The sequence below is a fragment of the Sminthopsis crassicaudata genome, chromosome 4 (assembly GCF_048593235.1).
Source record: "Sminthopsis crassicaudata isolate SCR6 chromosome 4, ASM4859323v1, whole genome shotgun sequence".
In the NCBI taxonomy this organism is placed as follows: domain Eukaryota; kingdom Metazoa; phylum Chordata; class Mammalia; order Dasyuromorphia; family Dasyuridae; genus Sminthopsis; species Sminthopsis crassicaudata.
In genome coordinates this window covers 245,329,796-245,341,860 of record NC_133620.1, presented here as the reverse complement: position 1 = coordinate 245,341,860, position 12,065 = coordinate 245,329,796, and the positions used below count along the sequence as shown (strand labels likewise).

General features: G+C 31.9%; 1 protein-coding gene across 2 annotated transcripts in view; it reads right to left on the bottom strand.

The window, feature by feature from the left end:
* LMBRD1 (LMBR1 domain containing 1) overlaps positions 1 to 12,065 on the bottom strand; it is a 275,804-nt gene that overhangs the window by 257,536 nt on the left and 6,203 nt on the right. For both annotated transcript variants that reach the window (XM_074310578.1, XM_074310577.1), the window contains exons 2-3: positions 8,971 to 9,147; positions 1,702 to 1,762 (exon numbers count right to left, since the gene is read on the bottom strand). In XM_074310578.1, the coding sequence (XP_074166679.1) occupies positions 1,702 to 1,762; positions 8,971 to 9,147 (238 nt within the window). The remainder of the gene's footprint in view (positions 1 to 1,701; positions 1,763 to 8,970; positions 9,148 to 12,065) is intronic.

The following is a 12,065-nucleotide window of genomic DNA, read 5'->3' as shown; positions in this document are numbered from 1 at the left end:
ATAAAGACTTTGGACTTTATTCCTGACTATTCTTGTGGTGATTATTTTGCTGAAACCAAGGCCCATTCAGAGGAGAGCTAGCCAGAACATTACAAAAAACAATGAGAATAACATTTGAAAAGAAGCAGGGAAGGGGAAAAAAAACATCCAATATCAGTTTCTTTTTTAAGGGTATCTAGTTGTATATACACTCAATGCATACAGCTGTTTCTTATTCTGTCTCAAAACTGAAATATTTTACTATCAAAAACCAACACAATTTTTCCTTTAAAAGTCTGATTTTATGTTTACTCTTAAATAAGAAAACCATGAAAAATTTGAAAGCTATTAGAAAACATAAATATCCATGAGTCAAAAGCAACAAAAGTCACATTAGCCTCCTCCCATGTACTAAACTGACTGATATAAAAGGCCATTTCTTATCTCCAGAAAGCAAAGGTAGGAAACTTTCTTTCATACAAATAAAATATACCCCCAAAAAATTTTTTATCCAAGGAACAAAATTTAAAAGTGACCTTACGGATGATGATTCATTTCACAATCATAACATTTTAAGGTATTGTCATTCTCAATTATACAAAACCACTCCTGAGACTTTGAAAATCTACTTTCATTTATCTCTTTTGCTAAATATTATACATCTGAAATTGGATAGTTTACCTTGTCATCTGGACTAAAAAAAATAAGGTAAACCAAAGATATTATCTGTCTCCTTTAGTTTTTCTAAAATCTTTGCATATCCAACTTTGCCATTTTTCTTTTTTTCTGAGGCGGCAATTGGGCTTAAGTGACTTGCTCAGGGTCACACAGACCATTTTTCTTTTAAGAACAGATTTGATTATTCAAACTTTTGATCACCAAATTTTGCTACTTCATTTTTCTGATCTTCCCACATCTGAAAATTCTCTTGTACCTTGTTTGCAACCAAATACTTTTCCTATTACTTGGTATAAGAGAATATGAAAAGAATACCCTATACAAAGCCTCATAAAATAGCAAGGGGCAGACAATGAAAGATTTTCCCATTTCATTTTTTTGTTACAGCATTTTTATATGAGTTGAACTTATAAGAAGATAACTTATTATTATTGCTGCTTATTTGGGGTTTTTCCCCCCTTTTGATCAGATTTTTCTTACACAGCAGTGGAAATGTTTTCAAGAACAGAACATGTTTAAATTAAATTTCTTGCAGTCTGGGAGAAGGGGGGGGGGGAATTTGGAACACAATGTTTTATAAGAGTGAATGTTGAAAATTGTTTTTGCATATATTTTGAAAAGTAAAAAGTTTTTATTAAAAAAGATAAGCAATAGGAAAAAAAAAGACAACATAGGTTTTATAGTAAAGCTTCTACTATAGGGAAACTTATGTGGCCAACTTTTCATAGACTTAGAAAACCAAGAGTAACTCAGAAATTGAAGTTTAGGTATCTTATAAAAGAAAGAAAAGAAATCCAAGGGAGAATGACAAAGAATTATTAAAAATGAATTTTTAAAGGAAGTTAAAAGCTTAATATGATAGATTTTAATTATTTCTTTTTCTGTAGCATAAGACATGGAAACAGTAACTTCATACATAATGCTGCCTTAGATTTTTACAAAATACAGTTATTAGAAGGTTCAAAAGTAAAAAAACTTGTGAACTTTCTTATACACAATACCACAACAGTAAAAATAGTAAATAAAATACAAAACAGTACTTACTATAATATCCATATAATACAGTGTCCTCAATTTGTTTACTAACATTATTGTTAGCCCAATCCTAATGAAGAAAAGAAAATAGCAGAAATGTTTTGTTAGGCAATATTCATTTGTATAACAAAACTTAAGATTATGTTTTGTGGATAACTGAATAACTTACCATAAATATTTACAAACTGAAACTGTTTTTAGTGTAATATTACATACATTAAGGGGGGGAGGGAGTGGGGAAATGAACCTAGAAGAAAAAAACTGTTATTCTGAATTCCTTTCAAGTCTTTCATTATCCACATTCTTCTTTTATACTTTCAACTTTTAAAAATATGATTAATTCAAATATATGTTTTTTTCAGCTTGGATACTGAAGAATACCACCAATGCTGAAAAGAACCATAGGCATAATCTAATTCTCATTGTACAAGTTAGAAAACAAAATCCAGAAAGGCTAAATTACTACTTGCACAAGGTTAAAAAGAATTGAAATAAGATCCTCATCTCCCAATTCCCAGAGCAGGGCTCTTTCTGCTACAGAAAATAACATCTTTCAAGAAAAGTATAACCCTCACACTTGATCTAAAACTTCATTAATATCATATCAATCAATAAGGAGACATTATGGAGCTTGCATATCAGTTAAGTGTCATTCTAATTTATCCAAAAATTTGTATGTTCCTGTAAAGAGAAAGAAACACTATAATCAAAAAGATGTGGGGAATGGCAACTAAGGAATTTTCAAAAAATATAAAAACCTATGTAACAAACTTTTAAAATTTCTCACACTGAGACTTATTAAATATTTGAGAGCAAATCAGAAATTTCAACTTATTTAAAATGTTATGGCATTAATTTTTTTTAAATTATCTTAAATATACCTGCTAAAATTTTCAAAGGACTTTCCTTATCAGATAAGCATATTACCTAATCCTCACAATAACCCTGTGAGGTATTCAGCAAATATGGTTCTCACAGTGCACTAAGCTCGAAGAAATAAAATATCTGCTCAAAGTCATGCTTACACTAAAAATCCAATTATTGCTTCAAATTAGTTCTATTATTACTCTAGTATTAGTTCTATTATTACTTCTCTTCTTTACATTAAAAAAAATATCCTTTATATTGGTTTTAAAACAATTGCACTGATAATTCAATGTTTTTTAAATATTTTAGGAATTGCCTATCAGGATTACTAAAAAGTAAACTCTCCAAAATATCTATTACCTAAAAAAACCTCAAAAGGAAAAGTAGAATGAAAAATCAGATTTTCTCCTAAATCAGTACACTAATCCTTTCTTAATCTAAGGATTTCTTATAAAACAAGGGAGAATGAAGATTATACATGTATCCACTCTTTTATCCCTCATCCAAAGTTAGTGACAGAACAAAAATGGGCTTTTTTAACCCCCCTTTTTAAACCACCATATTTCAGGGGATACAATTTTTACCTTGCCAGAGACTGTTTTATTACCACCTATATTTTTTTTATTATTTAAGATAAACTAAATATCAGTATTAAATTTGAAAATAGGAAAGGATCTGACCTTAAAAGATCAGAAAATATGACACACTTAAGTTTAAGTGTTTTGTTCACACATTTAAAAAACAAATACAAAAACAATAGTGTAGGCATATACAAAATCTTGGCGTTAGGCCACCAAAAATGGCTCAAAATTCCATCATTGGTACCTAACACTTGAGATAGCAATAGTTTTATGATAAAATGTAAGGAAAAAAAATTATATTAAATCTGATATGGTAGAATTATTATTGAACATTCAAAGAATCATATTGGTTAGTGTTTTCTCCTAGAAACAGAAAATGTCTCCATTGATCAGTGGTACAAACCAGGTGGGACTACTTGGCTTTTTCTCCTGTATCTTCTACTGCCAAAAGCAAGGAAAGCAGATGCTATGATCTGACCAGCTTTTCTAAGTGAATCTACTTGGTTCCAAAAGCAGTTTTTATGTGTGCTGATGCATTCTCTCTCCAATCACAATGTACTCCTCCACAGAAAAAACCCACAAAACTATTTTATTCAAGGGCAAAATTTGGGCAAAACCTCCAAGGCCTACTATTTTTTTTTTTTTTAATTAAGGGTCCTCCCAGTCTCTTCCTCTTATTAAAGTTTGGGAATAAGAGAATTTACCCCAATGAGGAAAAGAAAAACCCTCCATTTTTTTTTTGTTGTTGTTAAATTAGGTTTTGGATTGGATTGCAACTTGGGATTGAATTCCCATGCTTCTATGCCCACTTTCTCAGGTGTAGGTTTGTTTTTTTTTTTTTTTTAAGGTCACAATGTGAAAGTTTTATTGTGGTTTGGTTGCTAAATTCATTTGGCTTTTAAATTTAGGGGCGAGCTCCTAGGATCTGAAGAAAATTTGTTGAGTCTCCTTGCAATTTACCCAAATCTCATGACATAAACTGTTACTATTTTAAAAGCACAACTATGTACAACATACACAACATCTCTCAAGCATGATTAGATTATTTGGAATTTATACAGTTTTTCCTCCAAGGTGTTTGATGTATTTACTGTCAAAAAACCTTAGCTCATGAAATAGCCTTTTTTTCCCCTTACATATGAAAGAATGTTAAGCCTTTGATATGATTTATAAATCACTAGTTTCCAAAGTAAAATCCAATGAAATCTGGCATCAAGCAGAGATCTTCAGTGCCCAAAGAATTATGTGAAAGGTTCAAGAATTGGCAGAAAATAGAACAGAAAGCAAAAAGTTGGAGAGAGAATTCTGAGGGAAAGGGACAAAGAAAAGAAGTAAAGATGGGAAGGGATCAGGTGGTGATAACAGAGTAGCAAATTCTAAAGTTCTTAAAACTAAAGAAAGACAAGCAATAGATTATGAAGAAAAAGATGAGAAGAAAGTTAGCTGTGTGGGGTTTTTTAGACATTGAATTTTTAAGCTACCAAAATATTAAGCTGTTTTTGACTTCTCAAAGTTTTACTTAAGATGTTTTATTCTCCTCTGATATGTGATCTAAAATAAGAGATTTGTTTATTTAACAGAAATCATGAAAAAGGCTTTTAAATTTAACTGCTTAATTTTTCATGGGAGGTAGTATAATAGTGTCAATAGAGTTCACCTTGGAGCCAAAGAGATCTAAATTTAAGTCTAGTCTATAACGCATATTGTCTATGTGACTGCAGGAAAGTCAATTAATCTAATTTTTCAATATTCTGGATAGCTATCTAAGACAAAAGGCTATACAGAATTTGCTTTGGCAGAGGGAATATGTGTTTTTCCAGTAGCTTCTTATATTAATGAAATCATAAGTCCAGTCTCTATCCCTTATTAATATTTAAAACTGATTAGTATTTATCCATGTTGCTCTAGACATATATTGCTGCCTAAATTTCTTAATTTAGTTGCAGAAAGGATCTATTATTTTAGCTGAGAGCTTAAAACAGAAAACAATAAATCCTTTAAAATGTCATACCATAAATGCAGGAAAGAGAATTTATATAAACTTCTGGAGATAAACTGTACCAGCCACCAAAAGATACACACATTCTCTTTCTCAATATCTCTATCCTTTAAGTGAAGGTAGAAGCAGCCAAGGAATATAACCCAAAGGCCAACAGAACATGAAGAGTAGTGAGGACAACCTATGCCAGATTATCAGCAGAATATCTTGGTATACCACCCTCTACCCTTTACATGAAAGGGTTGCCAGGAACTGTAGCATCACTCACAAAATTAAATCTCATAAAGCAAGTCCATATTCCTTTTCAGAATATTTTAAAACAAACACTATAAATTTGGAGAATGAATCATGAGAGGAAGTGTTCAAGATCTACTTATAGATCCAACTTATGTGACAAGACTAGGCTACATTAAAATTTATTACTACCTGCTCGGTTTTACTCTGTTGTGGTTCATTTCACAGCTGTTGCTCACATTCTCAGCAAAGCTAATTTTTTCTTTGCTAAAATTTCTTTTGTTTATTTAAATATATAGCTGAGGAGAATTTAATAACAATACCTCTAAGAGAAAGATATAGAAAAAATTCTTCCTAGAGCAAGGCAGTAAGTTATAGTAGGAAAAAGCACTGGGTTTGTCATTGAAACTATGAATTTAAACTCTAGCTCCATTACTTTGTGTCTATATGACTCTGGGCATGTCATTTAATCTCTATTTAAGGGAGAGAACAAAATGATTTCTAAGGTCTGTTTCAACCTTATATTTTGAAGCATGAAAAAATGGTCCTATAATTTTAATGATTTTCATATTTCCTCTAACATAGCTCATAATTTATCAACTTGTGCAATTCTTGTCCTCCCCTATGCTTGCCAAAGAAGGAACACTCACTATAGTGAAGATCTTATTATTCCTTATCTCCTGACATCATGGAGCATTCAGATAATCTACTATCATCTCTCAGCTTATAACCATCACATCTTATTTTCAGATCACACATTTCCTTGATGACATATTTTACTTATGTTGTTCTGCAAAGTTTTTTTTAAGATACATATGGGGGGGCAGCTAGATGGCACAGTGGATAGAGCACCAGCCCTAAAGTTAGGAGGACCCCAGTTCAAATCTGGTCTCAGACACTTAACACTGCCTAGCTGGGTGACCCTGGGCAAGTCACTTAACCCCAGCCTCAAGGGAAAAAAAAAAAAAAAGTTATATACTGATAGGCCTGCTGACATCCATCACTCAACAACCTATGATGGTACTCAATATAAGAAAATAGGTACTAAGCAAGTATGTTTACTTGCTTTAACTAAGCAAATTGGCTAAGTTAACTTGATGAAAATATTTTTTTAGAAAATTCAGAGTGAAAAAAATTTGTCAGATCATAAATCCTGAAAAAGACTTAAGCCAGGGTTTAACAACTGTGGATATAGGAGCTATTTTAGGACTTTAGGAATTAAATAAACTATCTGAATTGCAAAGAAAGAAAAATAAGGATAGAATAGCAAACATCTTACTGCTAGTTACAGTCTGGAAAAGCTAAATTGGGGCTTGTGGGGATCTATAGCATCCTCTGGAAAGATTCAGAAGAAATTGAGACTATTTAATAATAGTACTGGCTATCAATAGTCACTCATAATGTTTTCTAAAAAAGAATAAGCCTACATTGAAAGGCTGACACATACAAAGAGCAGGTGGAAAATCTAAAGAAACCCTAGGCATATACTCATACCAAATGACACTGTGGGCGTCTTTTCAAGATATAATGGTCATAAATTATTAAACACTCAAGAAAGAAGTATAAAGTATACTTGGATTATTTCTGGTGGGGTGTGCCAAAAATATTAACATCATGAACACAGCAACTTGGCAGTCAATCACCTTTGGAATCAAGTTAGAATTGATAAAGCATGATTCTACTCCTAAACCAATAAGTAGTAATGCTATATCTGTAGCTATATACTAAAAAAAAAAAAAAAAAAAAAAAAAAATTAAGCTGCTTATAAAAGCTCAATATTCAGATCACTTATCTAAACACTGCAAAATCTTTTACATGCAATCCAGAGTGAGGAAAAAAAAAATTAGAAACTGAATACACTGTATATTCTAGAAGTCTGTATATTCACTATCCTACTTAAAAATAGGAAGAAAATTTTTAACACTCTGAAGCTGCCAAATCTTTCTATCCTAGAAATATACAAAGTTTACAAGGAATTAAACATTCTCACTAGTTTTTAAGCTTATTTATAACTTGATCCTAAAATAATAGAACTATTTCTCAGAAAGGACTATTACATATAACAATAAGTCATTTTTAAAAAATAAAGTGCTTGTCACCAAAGTCCTTAGCAGTGTCAAATGATTTAACAATACATACTGATACCAGAGAAGTGGAAATGATGTTAAAAAAAAGAAGCATTACTACATGCTTTAACACTGCACATTAAGGACCAAACCCCCCCCCAAAAAAAAAAAACCCCAAAAAAAAAAAACCATAGTTCTTCTGTTGCAAGCTTCCTTGTTAAATTGCTTACAATCATTAACTTTACCTTACCAGGCAGGTGCACCATAGTTTTCCTTTAGTCCCAGGATTAAAATATTTAAAGAATGAACAGGAAAGACATATTTTCTATTCTTGTTAAGTAATTGGGATCAGAACACAACTAATGAAACCACTAAAAATACTGCATCACAAGTAACCTAAAACAGAAGTGAAAGTTCCAGTCAAAAAGATCAAAAAGTACATTTGAGCTAATTAAAAGTAACAATTGATATAATAACTTTTATAAAATACAAAGTGCCAGGCATTGTGCTAAGTGCTTTACAATTTTCTCATCTAATCCTCATGACAACCTGAGAGGTAAGTACTCATAGCAATAGCTATTGCTACTATTATCTAAATTGTTGCTTTTCGAAAATTACCTCAAATTTAGAATTCATTCTTTTTTACTGGAACTTTTACTTTTGTTTTAGTTTACTTTACAGAGAAGAAACTGAGTCAAACAGGGGTTAAGGTACTTGCTCAAGGTCACACAGCTAATATATGTCTAAAGCTAAATTTGAATTCTGGTATTATTGATTCCAAGCCCAGTGCTCTTATCCACTATGTCATCTAGGTGTATGAAATGACATCACTAATAATCACTAATCATAACAATATATATTCTTAAATCAGTTTTTTGAATTCTAGGAAAACAAAATAATCTCAAATCATCAATCTCAAATCCATCCTAAGATCTTGAAAAGTCAATCCTGATTTCTGTATTTCTGAAATGCTTACAATAGGATTAAAGAATCTCGGAAATCATCTGGTTTAGTTTCCTCATTTTATATATATTAAGGTACAAAGATGAAGTAACTTTTCCATGTCACACAACTAAGTAATGGCTGGATTTCTTAACTACCAGTCCAGAGCTTTTTCCTAATACCATGATGCTTCAAAAAGGTTTCCAGCATAGAGTTTGAAACACTTTATCCTCTAACAAACAGATCAACCAGTCAAAAGTACTTCCAAATCAACATTCACCATAAAAGAATTAACTCCTTCAATTTTACAAGTTTCATAACTTATAACTTAACAATAGTTTAATAGAAATACTTAAAATATTTTCAGATGAAAAAATATATCATTTGGAATTAGAAAGCAGTAATAAAAGTTCCTGGAAATTAATTAAATGAAATATGATGTCTGGATTTTAGCTGCCTACAACATTCCAAAACAGAAACCAAAACTACAAATTTAAATAAGTTACTAAAAAAATTTTAGCCCACTTAAATTTTTCTAAGCATTTTGTTTGGGGGCGGGGGGGAGTGAAACTGGCATGTGGTATATTACCTTAAATGTACCATTTTGATTTTTCATATAAGAAACCAAAAAAATATCCACAGGTAGAAGTGCTGATGTGATGAGTGCGATTGCCAGAGAAAAAATTGCTGTTATGGTGGAGACAACTTCACTTTCTCGTTGACTTTGATATTTCCGAACATACACCCAACAGAATGCCAAAATTGCCTAAAATTTTAAAAGAAGAAAAAAGCAGTATTACTATAATGAACAGGCTCCCAAAGTTTGAGAAAAACACCACTCCATGTACCCAACAAGTAACAGGAATTTGCCATGAGTTTTAAGTCAAATGCACTTTGAGATCAGTGAAAAAATTCCTCAACTTATTTCAAAAATGTAGCACAAGTCTAATCACAATGCTTAAAAAGGAGTTTAAAGAACACTAAAACCTGCCATAAGAACACAATTCAATACCTAATAGATTCACACAATACTGTCATAGCTAGTTGAAAAATATTCTTCCCTTATATCGCTAATCTAAGAGTCCTAATTAATTGTTGCTCTATCATAGAAAGATATTTGCTAGTGGAATATCAGATACTGATATCAGAAACCAAATACTACTTGACTCAACTGCTCACAGAGACAAGTTAAAAGTACAGCTGCAAATTACAGATAACTACATGCAATTAAACATCGAATCTTAATAAAACTTGGACATAGGTTTAGGTAATTTGTCAGAAGGAAGCATACTAGAAACATGAGTATGACATAATATACTAACTTCAGGTTTCTAAAAATTCTACAAAGGAATAATACAAAAAAAACAACAACAACAAAAAAAAACAACAACAAAAAAAAAAAACCCAAAAACAAAACCATAGTTCTTCTTGCAAGCTTCCTAGTTAAATTGTTTACAACCATTAACTTTACCTTACCAGGCAGATGCATCATAGTTTTCCTCCTCAAGGCTAAACTCTATCTCCACCTCTCTCCAAGTTAGAATAAACATCTAAGATCTTTATTTGATCCATGAAATTTTTATGTCAGTCAGTTATGTGCCATTAATGAGAACATATTAGTCTAAAATTGTAGTGGTTAACAAAGTCACCTTCCAGAAACAAACCTGTCTTTATTCCATGGCTTCAACTACCTTTATTCTAGTAATCTCAACAACCCCATATATATAAGAACTATAACAAAAAAAATAAAATTTTTCCTCCTTTATTACACTACCTTGCTTTAGTTTTTTAAGATTAAAACCAAGCCCCATTTCCATAAAGTTGTATCAATTCTTCTATCACAATATTTTCCACTTATCTCTTTCCTTGGTACTCATCATTTACCACAACACTAGTTAGGAACTTCATAATCTCAAGCTTTGACTATCACTTCAGTCTCCTAATATTCTTCCCACACACACACACATCCTGAGGCAATTGGGAAGGAATAAGTGACTTGCCCAGGGTCACACAGCTAGGAAGCATTAAGTCTAAGGTCAGATTTATTTCTTTGTTGTTGTTTTTTTTAATTAATTTTATAATTATAATCTTTTTTGACAGTATATATGGATGAGTTATTTTTTTTATAACATTATCCCTTGTATTCATTTTTTCCAAATTTTCCCTTCCCTCCCTTTACTCTCTCCCCTAGATGACAGACAATCCCATACATTTTACATGTGTTACAGTATAATCTAGATACAATATATGTGTGTAAATCCAATTTTCTTGTTGCACATTAAGTATTGGATTCTGAAGGTATAAGTAACCTGGGTAGATAGACAGTAGTGCTAACAGTTTACATTCAATTCCCAGTGTTCCTTCTCTGGGTGTAGTTGTTTCTGTCCATCATTGATCAACTGGAAATGAGTTGGATCTTCTTTATGTTGAAGATATCCACTTCCATCAGAATACATCTCCATACAACATTGAAGTGTACAGCAATCTTCTGGTTCTATTCATTTCACAAAAAGCATCAGTTGATATAAGTCTCTCCAAGCCTCTCTGTATTCCTCCTGCTGGTCATTTCTTACAGAGCAATAATATTCCATAACCTTCATATACCATAATTTCCCCAACCATTCTCCAATTGATGGACATCCATTCATCTTCCAGTTTCTAGCCACTACAAAAAGAGCTGCCACAAACATTTTGGCACATACAGGTCCCTTTCCCCTCTTTAGTATTTCTTTGGGATATAAGCCCAATAGTAGAACTGCTGGATCAAAGGGTATGCACAGTTTGATAACTTTCTGGGCATAGCTCCAAATTGCTCTCCAGAATGGCCGGATTCTTTCACAACTCCACCAACAATATATTAGTGTCCCAGTTTTCCCACATCCCCTCCAACATTCATCATTATTTATTCCTGTCATCTTAGCCAATCTGAAAGGTATGTAGTGGTATCTCAGAGTTGTCTTAATTTTCATTTCTGATCAGTAGTGATTTTGGTGAGTGCTATATAATATAGCTTTAGATCAAGTACACCTAGACCATAAGGTCAGATTTGAACTGAGTGATTCATATGAGTGGATATAGTTTCAATTTCATCATCTGAGAATTGTCTGTTCATATCCTTTGACCATTTATCAATTGGAGAATGGCTTGATTTCTTATAAATTAGGGCCAGTTCTCTATATATTTTGGAAATTAGACTTTTATCAGAACCTTTAACTGTAAAAATATTTTCCCAATTTGTTACTTCCCTTCTAATCTTGTTTGCATTAGTATTGTTTGTACAGAAACTTTTTAGTTTGATGTAATCAAAAATCTTCTATTTTGTGATCAATAATGATCTCTAGTTCTTCCTCCTCCAAGGTCTGAGAGGTAGACTATCCTTTGTTCCTCTAATCTATTTATGATCTCATTCTTTATGCCTAAATCATGGACCCATTTTGATCTTATCTTGGTATATGGTGTTAAGTGTGGATCCATATCTAATTTCTGCCATACTAATTTCCAGTTTTCCCAACAGTTTTTTTTTCCAAATAATGAATTTTTATCCCAAATGTTGGTATCTTTGGGTTTGTTAAACACTAGATTGCTATAGTTGTACCCTTTTTTGTCCTTTGTACCTAATCTGTTACACTGATCAACTGGTCTATTTCTTAGCCAATAGCAAATGGTTTTGGTGACTGCTGCTAT